The 18,830-nt window shown below is 42.2% G+C and overlaps 1 protein-coding gene across 1 annotated transcript in view; it reads left to right on the plus strand.

The window, feature by feature from the left end:
- The first annotated feature begins 4,222 nt into the window (after window positions 1–4,222).
- The window catches only part of PSPC1 (paraspeckle component 1), a 43,288-nt gene continuing 28,680 nt past the window's right edge, over window positions 4,223–18,830 (plus strand). The window contains 7 exon segments of the mRNA XM_015852187.2: window positions 4,223–4,711; window positions 6,723–7,024; window positions 9,197–9,292; window positions 10,968–11,046; window positions 11,048–11,165; window positions 15,864–15,948; window positions 17,030–17,138. Coding sequence (XP_015707673.1) covers window positions 4,340–4,711; window positions 6,723–7,024; window positions 9,197–9,292; window positions 10,968–11,046; window positions 11,048–11,165; window positions 15,864–15,948; window positions 17,030–17,138 — 1,161 coding nt within the window. The 5' untranslated portion in view covers window positions 4,223–4,339.

Raw genomic sequence — 18,830 nt, forward strand, 5'->3', positions numbered from 1 at the left:
AATAAGCATGATCCTTGAGTTGTAAAGTGTAAAGGAAGGTGAAGAAGTGATTAAATATAGCAGAAATTAGGTTATTTCTGTATATCATCCTAGAATGTTGGACTGTAGTGAGTATACAATGGACATGAGCCAGCAGCACACACTTGCAGCCCAGAAGGCCAACGATGTCCTGGGCTGCATCAACACAGAGATGGCAGCAGGGAGAGGAAGGAGACTTTACTCTTTTACTCTGCACTCGTAAGGCCCATCTGGAGCTCCGTGCCCAGGCCTGGGGCTGCCCAGAAGATGGTCAAAGGGCTGGAGAACCTCTCCTATGATGAAAGGTTGAGGGAGTTGGGATTGTTTAGCTTGGAGAAGAGGAGGCTCTGGAGAGAACTCACTGTGATTTTCCAGTACTTGAAAGGAGCTTATAAGCAGGAGGGAGAGTGTTGTTCTATGGAGGTTGATAGTGATAGGACAAGAGGTAAATGATTTAAATCAAAAGAGGGGAGACTTAGTTCAGATGTTAGGAAAATTCTTGGCTCAGGGAGTGGTGAGGCAGTGGAACAGGCTGCCTAAAGAAGTTGTGGATGGATGCCCCATCGCTGGAGGTGTTCAAGGCCAGGATTTTGTGACGAGGTGAAGAGCAACCCTGCCTATGGCAGAGGGGTTGGAACTAGATGACCTTTTAGGTCCCTTCCAACCGAAGCCATTCTATGAATCTATGATTCTATGATAGTGAAATAATGGTTGTGTATTTCAGTCACTGTAGCTTCTTACACAATTAATAAAACTGTCTGAAAATCATGGCAACTTTATTAAACAGAATTGGCAATAACAAGTAAATTACTGATGGTATCTCCCTTTTCCAGTCTACTGGGCTTTCAATTGTATCATCCATCACTTCTAATGTATCTTCCACACCATTTACAAACCATTTTTTCCTTTTTTTTTTTTTTTTTTTTTTTTTTTTTTTTAATATACTGGTTTTCTCTGAGTAGTTCATTTTCTTTGTCTCATCATTCATTACTGAATGCTAAATATACTACAAACATACCTCTTTGGATGCCACACTGCTGCTTTTTACCTTCCATGTCCTTATACTGTTGAACTTCCTGCCTTTGCAGTCAGTAGACACCCTTCTCCAGTCACTATTTCCTGATTTTCAGAGCTTTAAATCTATATTTATTTCCATGTGCTAGACCCAGGACTCTGCTTCAGAAACAGGTAGGCTGAGGAAGTGATTCTCTCTGTCTGAGTAATCACATTTTTTCCATATTCTTAAGACATGCTTGGAAGCTCCATGAAAGGAATGAGATCTTCCTTGTACCTCAAATAGAAAAAATAGAAGAATTTAGAGTATTACCATCAAACATGGAAATGGATGCATATAGGTCCACTGGGGCTGATGAGATCTGTCCCAGGGTGCACAGAGAGCTGGCCAATGTCACCATGAAACCCCTCCCAATTATTTTTTCAACAGTCCTTCGAATCTGGAGAGGTCCCAGTTGACTGGAAGATGGAAAACGTTCAGATTTTCAAGAAAGGCAAGAAAAATAGACCCTGCTAATTATAAACCTGTCAGTCTCACTTCAGTGCATGGTAAAATGACAGAGAAAATTATGCCGAGAGTTACTGAAAAACATCTGAAAGTCATTGCAGCTATTGATCACAGCCAACGAGGATTCATGAGGGGAAGGTCCTGTTTAGCTACTTAATTATCTCTTATGACAAGGTCACATATCTGGGTGACCAAGGGTAATCTTTTTGGATTTCAGTAAAACTTAGCAAACTGCTTCTCACTGTATGCTTCTGGACAAAATGTCTGGAATATAGATAAAGACATAATGTGATGGGTGAGTAATTGGCCAACATATCAGACTCAAAGTGTTACAGCAAATGGGGTTACATCAGGCTGATGGCCAGTCACTAGAGGGTTTCCTAGAGCTCAGTTTTAGGTCCAGTTCTCTTTAATGTTGCCATAATTGACTTGGATGTAGGACTAGAAGGTATTTTGATAAAATCTGCTGGTGACGCTACATTGTTGATTCCACTAAAGGTGTAGAGGTTTGCAGAGATAGACAGAAAAATAACAGGGTCAGGCAGTCTTCAGCCTCATGAAGTTTAAGAAGAGCAAGTGCTGGATTCTGTACCTAGGAAGGGGCAGCCCTGATTATGCACACAGAGTGGTGGATGAAATGCTGGAGAGCTGCCCTGCTGGAAAGGACTTGGGGATATTGGTCAACAGAAAAATGAACATGAATCAGCAGTGTGATCTGGCAGCTGGAAAGGCTGACAGTACTGCAGGGTGCATCAAGCACAGCATTGCCAGCTGGTTCAGGGAAGTGACTGTCCTGATCTACATTGTACCAGGGCAGCCTCACTTCAAATTCTGTGTGCAGTTTTGACTGACACAGTATGAAAAGGACATAAAACTACTATGAGTACCAAAGGAGGACTACAAAGATGGTGGAGGGTCTAGAGGGGAGCAGCTGAAGCCCCTTGGTTTGTTCAGTCTAGATGAGACTGAAGGGAGTCTTCACTTCAGCCTGTGGTTTCCTTGCAATGGAGAGCAATGGGACAGGCACTGATCCCTTGTGACCAGCAATAGAACCCACAAAAACAGCATGAAGTTGTGACAGCAAAGGTTCAGGCTGGATATCAGGAAAAGGTTCTTCACCAGAGTGTAGCTAGGCTCTGGAAGAAGTTCCTCAGCACAGAGGGCACGGCCCCAAGCCACTGGAGCTCATAGGATCACCAAGGTTGGAAAAGACCGACAAGATCATCCAGTCCAACTGTCCACCCACCACCAATAGCTCTCACTAAACCACATCCCTCAACACATCTAAATGTTTCTTGAACACCTCCAGGGTTGGTGACTCCATTACTCCACCACCTCCCTGGGCAGCCCATTCCAGTGCCTGACACTCTTTCAGAAAAGAAGTATTTCCTAATGTCCAGCCTGAATCTCCCCTGGTGCAACTTGAGGCCATCCCCTCTAGTCCTATCACACAAGAGGCCAACCCCCAGCTCACTGCAACCTCCCTTCTGGTAGTTAGAGAGTCATAAGGTCTCCCCTAAGCTTCCTCTTCTCCAGGCTGAACAATCCCACCTCCCTCTGGATAATGCTCTCAGACACACTGTCTGATATTTGGCTGGTGCTGAGTTGAGCCAGGAATTGGACTCGATGATCATTACAAGCTCCTTCCATCACAGGATATTCTGATTCTATGAAATTGTTCAGCAAAGAGTTTGTGACTGTTGTGGAACTAACTCCTTCAGTACCCTGCTTATAGTAGCTTTGAAAAAGAACAGCTAAGTAAATATTTACTGGAAGAAAGATTCTGAAGATTCTGTAGATGTGTTGTGTTTTGTTTTTTTGTTGTTGTTGTTGTTATTGTTTGTTTTTTAATTGTATAAATAAAAAATAGTTTGGTTTTTTTTTCTCCCGAGGTCTTGCTCAGGGTACAATGGGAACTGGAAGCAAGAACAGCTTCTTTTATCAGCTCGCTCCGTGGCCCCATGCGGAGCACAGAGCTTTGTGTGAAATGAAGCCGCCCCCTCACACACACACACGGCGGCAGCTGCGGCGCAGGACGTTGCTGGGCCGGCATCCCGCGCATCAAGGCCTGCCCCCGCAGCCGTGCCTCCCGCACCCAACAGTGGGCGCGTTCCTGCAGCCCGCGGGCCCTCCCTCTGCCTCCTGAGCCGCAGCACAGCTCGGCTCTTCCTCTCTCCGCGCCGTTCCCCGCAGTCTCCTCGGCGCCGATCGCGGTTCCCGCAGGCCGCCGCCCTCGGCTCAGCGCACAGCCCGGCACGGCGCTTCACCGCCTCGCTACGGACCGCGCGCGACCGGACCGCGCCTCAGAGCATCGATCCGCACAGCGCGGCCGGATTCGCGGCGGGTGGGTAAGGCCCGAGAGCCGCGCTGGCTGAAAGCGGCGGGGAAGCTCCCGGCTGGGCCGAGCCCCAGGGCTCCGAAGATGCGAAGGCCGCTCTCCCGCGGTCTGACGCGGGCTCGCCCGGCTCTCAGAGCCGAACGGGACCGACGGCGCCCGAAGGAGATCGGCCCAACGCGGGCGGCCACGGCGCCTCCTCGGCCCCGCCGTGCCGCGCCACACGGCGCGTGCGCAGCCCGCTCCCCCCGCCCGGCGAGGAGCCGCGGGGAGCGCAGTGCGCAGGCGCGGCGGCCGGTGAGGGAGCGCGGCCGGCGGTGGGCGGGACCGTGCGCGGGGACGGTACGAGTCGCCGAGGGCGGCCGAGGCGCCATTTTGAATTGGCTGCGGGGCGGAGGGGGTGGCTGCACAACGCGGCTCCGCGTCCCCCGAGAAAAGCAGGGAGAAGAGAGCGAGGGCCCAACATGGCGGCGAATCGGAATCTGAAGCAAGTGCGGATCGAGAACAGCTCCCCGGCGGCGCCGCTGGGGATGGTGGGGGGCGGCGGCGGCGGCCTGAAGGGGCTGCGGGGCCTGGAGACGGAGAACGAGGCGGCGGCCATGGCGCTGGTGCCGGGCAAGGAGGGTGGGGATGAGGAGCAGGAGGGTGGGTTCACCATCGACATCAAAAGCTTCCTCAAACCCGGCGAGAAGAGCTACACGCAGCGCTGCCGCCTGTTCGTGGGCAATCTGCCCACCGACATCACCGAGGAGGATTTCAAGCGCCTTTTCGAGCGCTACGGGGAGCCCAGCGAGGTGTTCATCAACCGGGACCGAGGATTCGGCTTCATCCGCCTGGTGAGCTTCGCTCGGGGCTGTGCTGCCGCTGCCCTGCCCCGTTGTGTCCCCGGGGGGCGGCCTGGAAGCGCAGCCGCTGCCTCGCGTTCGTTGTCTTTTTGTCCTCTGCTGCTCAGCTGCTCTCCGCGCACCCCCCTCCCCCTCCCCGTCCCTCCGCCTCCCCTGCCCCTCTCTATAATCCCTTGGCCTTCCCCCCTCGCGGCTCTGCGGGTTTCTGGTCCTTCCCCTCCCCGTTGTGCTGCTCCCTCAACTCGGATGCGAGATCTTGCGCGATCTGCTCCGTTCGTTAAATATACGTTAAAAAAAATAATCCTTAATTAACTGGGCGCGTTTTATTGTACTTTAGGGTTCTCTGTGCCAAGGCAAATTTCTGTCTCCGCAATTCATTATGAGTATTTCCTCATGCGGTTCATTTTAAAGATTGCACGGATTCGTTTTGAAATACTGTTGCTTATGCGTATTGAAAGCTCAGAACGTCTCATTCACACTTGTTCCAGACTGGAAACTTAAATTGTCTCAATTGAATGAAGTCGCGTTTTTTGGGCTCGTACAACTCGAGCGCTATTATTTCAAGTCGAACATTCAAAAGAGAAATGATCCTCAAGGCACATTATGCTGCATTCCCGTTTTTCAGTTGGATGTGCAGGATTAGTTGCCCTGACTGCCACGTTTAGGATGCTCTGATTTGCAGAGTTCAGAGAAAAGCCTTAAAGTGCTTCATGTGCCGCCCCAACCTGGGATTTTTTTTGTATCTTTTGCTCAGTAAGATTGTTTTTCTTTTTGCTTATCAAAGATACGTGCGGCATTCTGCCATCTGTTCTTATTGTGACAGAGTACTCCCAACTGGAATTAACAATGTTCTGGAAGGAGTGCAATATATTTGCATGCATTAGATTACAGAGATCAGCTTCTATCTGAATGTCCCTTTTGCACAATATTAAAAGTAATATTTTTAAAGGGTAGTTAGGTACTGGAATAGGCTCCCCAGGGAGGTGGTTGAATCGCCGTCCCTGGTTGTGTTTAAGAGCCGTTTGGATGTGGTGCTCAGGGATATGATTTAGTGTAGGGTTTTTAGAGTTAGGGTACTGGTTAGGCTGCGGTTGGACTTGATGATCTTCAAGGTCTTTTCCAACCTGGGTAATTCTATGATTCTAAACTATTGATGTGGCTGGTCGAGGCGTGGAGATAATGTCTGCCTTTTAAAGAATTATTTGTTTGAATATTTGGGATCGCAGATATAAAACTAGTGGAGGATTTCTGAAATGAGAAGGAGGCGGTTATTGAGCAGGACTTGTCTCGTGGATGAGGGTGCAGAAAAGCCATAAGTATGAGGGGAATGAATCCAGCAGCATCAATGTAATTTCATCATTTCTAGATGAATTGTGAGAATTAGGCATAGATGGAGAGTTCATCCAATGGTGGCAACAAACAAGTTATTTTCAGAGTATATTTTCATCTATTAAAAAAAATAATCCCAGAAAGTAAACAGAAGCACTGACACCTTCGATCCCGTAGTATTATCTCTGAAAGTAATGTTAATTATGGTGTGAATAGGTAAATACGGAAAGGTGTCAAATTCTCAACTGTGCTGAAAGCCTTTACAGTGCAGTACAGACACAGTACAGATCTATCTGATTATGAGAATGTTATGCACAGAATCACAGAATTATCAAGGTTGGAAAAGGCCTAGAAGATCATCCAGTCCAACCATTACCAATACTTCCCAGCTAAATCATATCCCTAATTATGCCCTTAAATGTGTAAGAAAAAATTGCATTCAAGTAACTTTTGTCAGACTTAATTGTAATATATGAAAAGAGAGTGTTATTTCAGTCAGTGAATAGGAACTTTTGGAGGGGAAAAATGCTAAATGACCTTAATTGAAATGAGCTCCTGTTAGAGAAAGAAAAAATGCTTCTTTTCTGGGGTTTGGAGGGGAGGAACGACTGCACAAAAGCCACGTTTGTTGTCTTTGCAAATAAAACATACAATGTTTTGTATCTTGGAAAAGGAATCTAGGACACTGGCCGAAATAGCAAAAGCAGAACTTGATGGTACTATTTTGAAGAGCAGACCACTTCGAATTCGATTTGCTACTCACGGAGCTGCCCTAACGGTCAAGAATCTTTCACCCGTGGTTTCTAATGAGCTGCTGGAACAAGCGTTCTCTCAGTTTGGACCTGTGGAGAGAGCTGTCGTGGTGGTGGATGATCGCGGCAGAGCTACAGGAAAAGGTTTTGTAGAGTTTGCAGCAAAACCTCCGGCACGGAAAGCTCTAGAAAGATGCAGTGATGGTGCATTCCTGCTAACAACGTAAGTTCATGGGATTTTGTTTGCGTTTGTATCGAGTGCGCGTTTCTCATGTGAAAGGAAACAGCATTTGAGAGCGTTCCATAGTTCTTATATTCAAATGATGGAAGCAGGGAGGTGGTTGAATCACCATCCCTGGTTGTGTTTAAGAGCCGTTTGGATGTGGTGCTCAGGGGTATGATTTAGTGGAGGGTTTTTAGAGATATGGTACTGTGGTTAGGCTGCGGTTGGACTTGATCTTCAAGGTCCTTTCCAACCTGGGTAATTCTATGATTCTAAGCCTTGAGGTCAGAAATGAAAGGTGCTTTACATGAATGCCCAACATTCTCCACTCTGGAGAACAAAAAATTAAGCCAGTCTTCTGCTTACAAGTAGTTTCCACTGAGTTGGATTCCAGTCTGTTTAGTAGGGCTTTTCTTAATGAGGCTTTATTTTCACTCATTGCGCTCTTCCTCATCCCAGTAATGATAGGAGATTCTTGGCGAACAAGTGTGCGACTTTGGGGAGATTGCTTTAAACTCAGGAAAACGTTGCAAGGTTTATTTTCTTCAAGCAAGCTGCATTTATAGCTTTCACAGCTGTAGGTTTTTCTTTTTAAATGTAAACTCAGGTTTTGCACCTCAAGCTGATGGCAGAAATTTCTGGAAAAATTTCAAGGTCAAACAAGCCTGCGGATTCCAGCACTTCTCTCTGCCATCTCTTATTTCTGTACCTGGTGACAAGAGTTGTTAGCTGCTGTGCTTATTTGTACAATTGCCAGGGACAGCTTCAGGTGTTTTCATAAAGGATGAGTGAAATGGTAAATGTTCAGGAATGTATTTGTTTCTTTTTTTTTTTTTTTCCTCTTGTACCCCTTGTAATTTGGGAAAATAAGGCTGCAATTTCACAGTATCGAGGCTTGCTACTGCAGTGTTGGGAAGTTGCAGTTCTGATTCAGGCTGCTTTTAGCTTGAGAGCTTGTCTGAAACTTCCAAGAGCCATTTGTGCTTACTGAAACAAAAGGAAAGTATGTGGTTGCTTTTGTTACGTTCATTTTTTGCTGTTTTAGAAAGTGAAGGTGCTTGCTCACCTGGGTGATAAGAGCACCAGGTCCAGTTGAGGATAAGGCAGGAAAATATGTTGCTGTGATGAAATGGCAGGTGGAAAAACCATTTGGAACTTCTCTTGCTGATAATAATACCATAAATCTTATATGTGATTGAACTGAATCCTGATTATCTGACCTGGTGGATACGTAGTAAATTCAGTTTAAGTCTCTACTATTATCGATAGGCACCAGCAATTCGTTTTTACTTCTTGTTGTGGATTTTCTTGGCATTAGTGTTTGAGTGGCGGCGTGGTGAGCCAAACCAGGCAACTAATCTAGTTCAGTGAATACTGTAATGTTACCTGAGCTATCCTCATATCCTAGCATGCTATTCTTGGCATGAGAGACGTGGTAGGGGAAAGAAAAGCATGGATACAAGGGAGGGTATTCTTGTTTTAGTAGCTACTGGCTAATTTTGTTTGATGGAAGTGATCATCTAACCATGACTTAGTGAAAAAAAAGCACTTGATATCTGTCTTCCAACTGCATGTTAGGAAATACACTGGACACCTAAGCAAATGTAATTAACATGAATCTCCTGCTGTGATAGTTTTTGTTTTACTTCAAAATCAGAAACTCTCTGAATAGAAAGGAGAAATTTTAAGAGAAATATGTGCACTGTGATTCCAGGCTGTTGCCTTCCCCCCCCCCCCCCCCAATCTGCCTTGATACCCAAAGAGTTTTTCTAGCTGTCCATGTTTCTTAAAAATATAAATGTTTTTTGTTTTTTTTCTATGATTTGCAATGTTTTTTTTTTTTTTTTTTTTTTTTAAAAAAAAAAGTGGAACAAAAAGGCTATTTTGACAATAAGAGCTTTGTAGCTCTTACATTTTTTTAAGGTATTGTTGAGATACTCCCAACCTGGTGTATTTCTTATATACAACTGAAGGTTTTATTCTTACCCACCATTAGCTAATACTTGACTCTGATTACTTCAAATGCTGCAAACTCAAGGAATGCACTCTACGTTATGTAGAAGTTATTCTAGAATTATCCTTGAAAAATCAGAGTGCTGCTTCAGAATACCAAAGCAGCTTATTTTACTGTTTCTTTCATTATTCAGTTTTTCAATTGAAATTCTCTTCCAGAACACCTCGACCTGTTGTTGTGGAGCCAATGGAGCAATTTGATGATGAAGATGGGCTCCCAGAGAAGCTAATGCAAAAAACACAACAGTATCACAAGTGAGTCCTGTTTGACTTTTAACTTTATAGAATTAAGTTACTAAGTAAGTATTTAGTAAGCTAACATTGTTATTGCACGTTGCTGTATGTTTATTTTGTACAGTCCAGGGGAAGCCAGATGTTAGGTCAGTTAACTCTTTCATACAGAAAAGTGATGTGTTGTTTCTGTATTCAGAACTAACATTAGAGTAGTTCAGTTGGAAGCGGCCTTCAAAGATCATTGAGTCTGCTGCCTGAGCACTTGAGGCTGATCAAAGTTACAGTGTTATCCAACTACCTCTTGGCCACCAACAGTCACTGGGTGTGAACCACCTCGTGGTAAAGAATGTTTTCATTGTATCCAGTCTGAACTACTTCTGGTGGGGCTTTGTACCATTGTTCATTGGTTACTGTAGAGAATAACCTGGTACCTCTGTCTGCTCTTCCCTCCTTTTTCTAAACTAGATAAACCATGTCTTCTGCCTCCCATAGGATGTACCCTGCAGTGCTTCTGCCAGCTTTGTTGCCTGTCTCTGAATGCACTTGAGTACCTTTACATCCTTTTTATATAGTGCAGCCAAGAACTAAATGTGGTACTCAAGGCTGGGCTGCACCAGTGCTAAATACAGTAGGAGAATCGTGCCTTGGAACTACCTGTCTATACTGTGTTTAATGCCCCTCAAAACTTGGTTTTCCTCCTGGCTGCCAGGGCACACTGCACCCTGCAGCACCCCCAGGTCCCAGCTGTTGAACCTTAAGATCTTTTAAGTTCCTTCCAACTTAACTATTGTAATGCTACATTGTTTTTTGTCAAAAGATTAACAAGCAACCTCTTTAGTTTTCCTAATCATAGTAAAATGGAGTCTTGTTGGTTAAACATTCTGTGATTTTACTGAAGTAGGGATTCCTGGTCTGCTGAAATCAGCTGGAACTTACTGCCGGTCACTGGTAGTCTTTTGTGAGCTTGGGGTGTGGTCTGATCCTGTAGACGTGTGTACACACCCACAGAATTTTGTCCTCAGATTAGCAGCACCTTGTTTGTGGAGTCAGTGGGGTGTAAATCTTGGCAGCTTCTGTGGTTTGGATGTAATTTTAAACAAAAGAGTCTTTAGCATGAGGTGAAAGAGGGTTTTCCTTACCTCATTAGAAAATATGACTTCTAACATTCAAATTTGATTGCTATGTAGAAATCTTGCTGCTTGAAACTAAAAAAACTTATTCTGGTAAGCAAGTAAACCTGTAGACTAATACGTAACAAAAAAAAATCATTGTTCTTTACAACATTAGTGTTAGAATGTGAATAAAATGTTGGCTTCTTTAAATATTTAAGTATTCTTACTAACAGTCTGAACTGTTTAGTAAGCTTCAATATGCATTTAATTTCTTGTATGACTTGATCACTTTAGAAAGGTGAACCCAGTATATAATGTCACAGCTAAATGTTTTGTACCGTGGTAATTAAACATTTTCATGTTGATTATTTAAATTGAATAGATACTTACGGGGTAGATTTCTCTGATCAGATTACTTACCACACTAACAGCTGAATTAAACTCTGACAAACTGGTTTGCAACACAGATCTGACTTTGCATCAGATTACTACATCTGAAATGATTGTTTGTAAATTGTTTGGCTGTTACAGCTGTTGATCTTAATGTGTCCTTCTGTACATTTTAACTGCAAAATTTTTATTAGGGAAAGAGAACAGCCTCCACGTTTTGCTCAGCCTGGCAGTTTTGAGTTTGAGTATGCTATACGTTGGAAGGCTCTTGATAGAAATGGAAAAGCAACAGCGTGAACAGGTTGACAGGAACATTAGAGAAGCCAAAGAGAAACTAGAGGCAGAAATGGAAGCAGCTAGACATGAGCATCAGCTAATGTTGATGAGGCAAGGTAAAATATCAGATAATGTATTAGTATTAATTCTTTTCTTTTCACACGTTTTCTTTCTGTAGCATATTGAGCTGTATGTTAAATGCAGAGATTTCTGGTAGATGCTGTTTAATTATATGTGTTAAACTGAGGCAAAGGAAGTAGCATTTCTCTATTTGCATAGTCTTTGAGGGTTTGCGGTGGTGGATTAAGAAGCTGAGAAAAGGGAGGTTACCCAGGTGTGTTTTTGCACGTAAGTTTTGGTGGTGTAAGTAGTTTATGTAACAAGAATGAATGATAGCCTCAAATTCATCTGTGAAATTATTTCCTGTTGGTGTTACTTATGGACATAGATGTGACAAAGCACTGTTTGTGTGCCCTGGGCAGGAAAAAAAAATGAAAATGATAGCTCATAGTTGTTACAGCTGTTTGTGCTCCTCCAATACAACCCAAAATAGTACAGCAGCTAATTTTACTCTTTTATAAAAATGTTTGAAACCCAACTGAGAAATCTGTGTGCATGATTACTGTATGTCTAAGCAACTCAAAATAAGTAACAGTTGTCATTAAGCTACGTTATTCTTGACAGTATAAAATGGTGTATCCCTCTTATTTAACTTACAGAGTGAATCACAGAATGACTCGGGTTGGAAGGGACCTCAAGGATCATGTAGTCCCAACCCCCCTGCCTGGCAGGGCCACCAAACATACACCTTTACTAGATCAGGTTGCCCAGGGCCCCGTCCAACCTGGTCTTGAACACCTCCAAGGACGGGGAATCCACAACCTCCCTGGGCAGCCTGTTCCAGGGCCTAACCACTCTCCTAGTGAAGAACTTCCCCCTAACATCCAACTTAAATCTTCCCTCCTTCAACTTGGATCCATTTCCCCGTGTCCTGCTATTGTCAGCCCTTTCGAAGAGTTTACTCCTCTCCTGGGTGTAGGTTCCCTTCAGGTATTGAAAGGCTGCAATGAGGTCACCCCGCAACCTTCTCTTCTCCAGGCTGAACAAACCCAACTCCCTCAGCCTGTCCTCGTAGGGGAGGTGCTCCAGCCCCCTGATCATCTTTGTGGCCCTCCTCTGGACCCTTTCCAAAATCTCCATGTCTTTCTTGTACTGAGGGCTCCACACCTGGACACAGTACTCCAGATGGGGCCTCACAAGAGCAGAGTAGAGAGGGACAATCACCTCCCTATCCCTGCTGACCACCCCTCTCCTGATGGAGCCCAGGATCCCATTTGCTTTCTGAGATTTGGCAGATGTGTTCTCTTTTTGTAGTTTTGGGGGAAAGAAAGTCCTTTAGACAAGCCCTACCTTTGGGAATGGCTCTGAGTTGAGCTTGTGTTTCCGTGGTAGAGAAAGCAGAAACAGGGCAAGTACCTGATATTTACTGCTTGATAGTCTTCTTCCCAAAAAGCTGAAGGCCCATCATTACTGCTATTTGCATTGCTTTCCAGTTGAGAACTATGGAGCACCATTTGGTTTTAGTTCTTTAGACTTAACAGTTCTGCTGCAACCAAAAGCTGTCATTAGGAAGAAGTTCACCTTTCCTATTGTTTCTCAAGGAGCGTGCTTGCATTAAATGACAAACTGTGTTTATATAAGATCATGTACTGTAGTACAGAGCATAATAAAATTAAAAAAAAAATAAAATTCAAATGCCAAATAGTTACTGTAGCTCCTATTATGGATGCTGAAGAAGAAAGTTCTCATTCTTTTTAATATCTTTTAAGATCCACTTTTACACAGAAAAAGAAGGCTATTCCTTTTGCTGAAGAGCCACTAGAATGAGAATCTTTTTGGTGCCAATAATCTAGTGAGAAAATAGGCTGTGGGAAGAGGGTTTTTCATTCTTCTTTGATTATAATGGAATGCTCAGATTTAAGCTATGGATGTGCAGGAAATTGAAGAGCTGAGCTGTAGGCATGTTTCTTGTTTTATCTCACCAACTCTTCAGCTTCAAAGTATATGAAAATAACCTATTGAGATTGAATTGTGATTTTTTAAGAAAGATGCAGTGGAGCAGAAGGCATCGGAACCTGGAATGACTGTTTTTGCATACCTGATGTACAAACTAAACGACTGATTTCAAGAACTATTGAAAGATATTCTGAAACATGGAATGTAAAACTATAGCACAGTAGTGATTAGGAGCTAAAAAGCTGAGAAGAATAAGTTTCCTACAATCCATATACTTCAGCAGATGAAGGAAAACAGATTTTAGTGAAATTGCTTTATCAGAGGTGCTGGGACTTGCACTAGAACATTCTGGTTGAAGCACCTGAGTTTTCATGGCATTGAATTAACACTGAAGTTAAGGACTTCATTCTTTCAATGTGTGTAATTTTTCACTTTAAAGTGTCATGTTTTGACAGATTGAGTCAGCAGTAATTTGTAAAGCAGAATACACGTTTCCATGCGTAAGTAAATTGGCATGATATTTCTGATCTACATGTTGCTGGGATGCTTTAGACTTGTGTAAATATTCCCTCATAAAAAACTGTGAGATAATTCGACACAGTACTGGAAGATTTGACTAGATTTAACACGAAACTTCATTCTGTATCAGCCATTTGCTTTCTACTTTTTGGAACCTGAAAAATTAGCAGCTAAAACAATGAAGCTTTTTGGATTTTGTATTTCTGCTTGTAGGATTAACTCCTAAGATGAGGGGGCACTTTTGCCTTCAGTCCTTAAATCTGCAGGAAGTTGAATATTGAAGATGTTCATCTTTTTTTTAGGCATGAGAAGATGAAGAAGCTAATAGTTGTGCTTTCTGTCTCTTTCACAGCTGTCTGCTTCAGTGCAGGTTTTTTTCTGTTCAGAGGAAGGGACTGCATCCAATAAATGCCAGTCCAGAATTAGCAGTATTACAAATCCTCTAATATGAGAGGCTCTGTGCTCAGCCTGAGCACCTAGATCTTTATTTTTGTTTAGCTGATAAAGCTTTGTTTCAAGATTCTGCCATTGTCATGGGGTACCAAACCCAATTGTTATGCTGAGCTTTTAAGCTCTGACAGTTTCAGGAAGGGCAGTGATCAGAACTAGGTGTGTAACTTTTACACATCTCTTTGTTTAGAGCTGTGTAAAATAAGGGCTGAAGAACTCAGAGGGGAGGAAATGATAAAATCATAGTAGTTAGCGGTAGAGAGAAGGTAGAAAATCCTGTTACAGGGTATTAATGTAAGGAAAAAAGGAATGATAGGTAAGTGGGAAATAAGATAAAGACAGTATACACCCTTCCCCACAGTAATCAATGCTGAATGCAGAATGGGTTGATTCATGATCTCATTAATACTCTGAAACTATCTAGATTTTATTCTAAGAAGTCTGTGGCTGACTATGAAGGTGGTGTTGGCCAAGTCTGCTGTAGTGTGCGCTGTTGTAAGGAAATGGTCCTGCAGCTTTTTTATTTGAATGAAACTTTTTAATCATTAGTCGATTCAAGTTCATTGGCTTTGCAGAGATGGTAAAAGCAGGCCTGCAAAACTTGTTTGAGAGAAAAGATTTGTCTTGTCAATAAGGATGTTGTCTGGTAAACTTTGTTAAAACAAATATAACAAATTTTAACTTTGTTAAAACTGGTGATTAAAAGAAAACAAATGCGTGATATGTTGGTAAATGCAGCGCTGTAAAAATTTATAATCATATGTGCTGCTGCAAGTTTGAAAGGTTTTTGCAGAGCTAATAAAAGTGATTTACTTTCTGACTTCGGCGTCACGCTGGCTCATGTTGCCCGAGAAGGTGGTGGATGTCCCATCTGTGTGGCATTCAAGGCCAGGCTGAATGTGGCTCTGGGCATTCATTACTCTGCACATAGTGAGGGGTTGAAACTAAATGATCATTTTGGTCCTTTTCAACTCAGGCTATTCTATGATTTAATTAATGTGGTGAAAAAATGCATGTAAAAATGTGTGGAGTAGTTGAACTTGAGCATAAAATGCATCTAATAGATGCCACAGTGGAATGGTGTCTGCAAATAACATGGCTAATATCCTATGAAGATGGAAAATGCAAACAGCTGCTTTTATTTTGGCAAGAGGTAGAATTAATGTTCACTGAAGAATGCATGAGTTTCCAGGCAGAAATCCGTATTGTGATTGGGCAGTATCAAATAGAGCTAAAGTTATTATTGTTAGTTCTGGCTTGCTCATTAAGAGCTTTTTAAAGTGCTTTTCAAGGAAGAATGTGGCTATTTTTTCTGGTAGTGTTAGCAGTAATAGTTAATTCTAGGTGGCTATAAGCACAGTCATGGTTTCACTTGGTTCTGCTATGTTGTGCAGTTGTCTGCAATAGATGATGGAGAATATGAATTGCACTTGTTTCCTTGCAAAAGGGACTTCAGCATTATGCAGCACTGTGAGAAAACAGATACCTTGCCAAAGCTGCAAAGCTAGGATGTGATTTAAGTGAGACTTCCTTTTTTTAAACTCCCCTTGTTTGAGGGCTTCACATTCCTGTGTCCATCATCTTCTTTGGAGCTGTAGCCATTGTAGTGCCTTACCATGTGAGCCTTAGGTCCTCCTGGTTTTTTCATAAGGCAGGCTTAGCCGAATGGGAAGGAGCTGATTAGATGTGTTGAGAAGTTGCTTTAATTTTAAAATTGATAATTGTTAGAATGGTAATCTGGTAGTGATTTATTTATTTATTTATTTATTTTTTGTTACCGTGTTGTTAATTGAGAGCTTTTATCTACCTTACATTTTTAATCCTGGTAGATCTCATGCGGCGTCAGGAAGAATTGAGACGTTTGGAAGAACTTCGGAATCAAGAACTTCAGAAACGCAAGCAGATACAATTGAGGTATTTTGTCTTGTACAGTGTGAAGTTGTGGCAGTAATTTAAAGCATGCACCTGCTGTCAGCCTGCAGAAATTTGGGTACTTTGGTGTGCAGAGATTTTAATACCAAATATAACCATCTACCATTCAAAAGTGCAACAGGATACATTTCTCTTAATGTTCTTGCAGAGAAAAATTGTCACTTATGAATAGGAAAGAATAGTTGCAAGTATTTCTAGTATTTTTTTTCATTTATTTCAGCTCAGTTAGTCATTTTGTAAATGTCTGAGTTTTCTAACTATCTTAGATATGTCTTAATGTGAATGTTTCATATGATGATTTATTTTTCAACATGTGAAGGAAGCATAGCTGTAATGGAGCTGTATTAGAACACACTTGGAAAATTGGGGGGTATTCATCTGCTGCATGTAGAAGTGTGGCATTGCTGATTTATAGTCAAAAGTGAAATTTTTGGGAGTGTTTTCTCGTGTTACTGTAGTGCCTTGTAGCACTTTGTTTTCTGATGTATTACTTTTCTCTTTAAGAGATGATTCTTAGGAATATGAGGGCTGCTCAGAAAGGAATGCCTCTTATCTCATGATGGCCCCTAATAACAGGAGCAGAGATTGGTGGTAAAGCAGTAGAGCTTGAACCTTTGCACCAATATTCTGTAATGCTTTGTGGCTGTGTGATAGATGGCAGCAGAGGGGTAGTCTGACAAAATGATTTCTGGACTTCCATACGTGGAAGTGCGTATGAAGCAGAGTTGTCATTGAATAACTACAGAAAAAATGGTACACAATAACATTCCTCGATTCTGCAAGATGTTTTTGGGGACCAAATGGTGGATGTGAGTACAGTGAGGTGATGAGTGATGCATTTCAGCCAGAAGAACGAGATTATTAGTATTGTGAATACCTGTATATTTGATAAACATAAACACTGGTAATATTCAAACCCATCAGGTTGAGTAGCTTAGTGCCTTATGCTGTATTAGAAACCATTGAGTAGTTATGCTTATGTGCTCGATGTTAACTCCTGAGACTGGCTGAGCCTGAACAGATCATGAGTTTTAATTTATGTAATCTTTGAAAAAAATCCTAGACATGAAGAGGAGCACAGACGGCGTGAGGAGGAGATGCTACGCCAGAGGGAACAAGAGGAACTGAGACGGCAGCAGGAGGGAGGATTTAAGCCAAATTTCATGGACAATGTAAGTAGAACTCTGACTAAAGTTGAAATGGTAAATATTTTACTGTAGGTTTTTTATTTTTAATACTCAGTCTTATTGAACTGCCACCTTGTGGATTGTTTTTCCTTCAGAACTCCATTATTCTGATGTGTGGAGTGACACAAATTTAGCAGCACAATTTTCTTGAACTGTGACATCACTGCCTTGTAGGAAAATAAGTAATTCACATTTCAGATACTTGAAGGTGTTCACATTATCATTTTCCTTTTTTTACTCAAGAAATAAATTTTTCCAGGAAAATCATTTAGTTTTTTTTAAGTGGAAGGTCAAAGCCTGGATAGTACAGGAATGAGGAAGTGCCTCAGTTGGGCTGAAAAATTAAATTTTTAAATAGTTAATGCTGTAGAGGTTGTTTGATTACTCATTATGTATTATGCTTAATTTATTAATAATAATATACTTTAGAAACGGGCAGTGAAGTTTCACACAAAGCCTAAAATCCCTTTCTTTGAGACTCTACTGTAAGACTAGATGAGGAAAATCTCCACATCTGTACTGAAGACGACCAAAATGTTCAAAGGAAGAAAAAAATCTTTGCTGCAATTTCTAAATTAAATAATGTAGCAGTAATGTATTTAGGTCTATTCGGTTGTTGAAGTCTCATCCTGAGGGAACAGCAAAATGGGGATATCAGGGCAATCAGCTTCTAAATTTTCAAGATAATCTCTTTTGATCACGGGTATGGTTTCTACCAACCAGACTAGTGAAGTGAGCACAAAGCAGTTAAATGCTTTAATTTTATGTAGTAAGGATACCCCGTACTGCTAAAATGAGTTTCAGTGGGAAAGCAGTAAGTGATGCACTTAGTGCTACTCTGTACATGTTCAACTTGATGCATAATGTGGAGACAAACTGCTGGTTTCTCAGCTGCTTTCTGATTTGTGCTTTGTGGAAGTAACGTTTATTTTACATGCTATGCAGTAATTCTGCCTGTAGAACTCTGAAGATTATACTAAATATGTTCTGAGATATCCTAAGAAAGGATAGAACAGGAACCTTTTGTTTTCCCAGCTGGACTTAGGATGTTTAGTAAAGATAGCAAGGAAGCAGAATAGTTCCTTTGTGATGTTACCAACTGCTGTTAGTTGATGTTGCTGAGAAACTCACAACTGGAAACAGTTGATTTATTTCCCTGTGTGCTCACACTGTAAAGAAAACTGTTCAGGCATACATTTTGGGCAGGATGGTGATCTAGAAGTCAAAGCTTAAAGTATTCTTTAGTGCATTCCTGTTATTAAACTGTTAAGTCATATTTTGAAAACAGCACGTAACAACCTTCTGATGTGATCTAGAAATAATACTTAAGTGATTCTGACATAATGTATTTTGGGGGCAGTCTGACTTTGGGATTGTGTAAGTTATGTGTGAAAATAATCCTGTGACTGAGCTATAAGATTGCTGTTCTTGCTGCTGAGAGCTGCAGGAAAGGAAAGCTGGCAGGAAAGAGATGGCAGAAGCTCCCTTCAGTTCCTTTTGCTGATAAGTAGTAGCGTGTTCCCTGCAGCTCAAGGCTGAAAGAGTGCCCAATAATGGTGGCCACAGCAGCCTCTACTGAATTGCTTTTTGCAGCTCTTTCAGATAAGGTTGCTTAGTCTGTGAGCTTGAATTGCTTGCCATCCTCATGCTGTTCTGCATATTTAAATTTGGAAGCCT

Source organism: Coturnix japonica, chromosome 1, assembly GCF_001577835.2.
Source record: "Coturnix japonica isolate 7356 chromosome 1, Coturnix japonica 2.1, whole genome shotgun sequence".
In the NCBI taxonomy this organism is placed as follows: domain Eukaryota; kingdom Metazoa; phylum Chordata; class Aves; order Galliformes; family Phasianidae; genus Coturnix; species Coturnix japonica.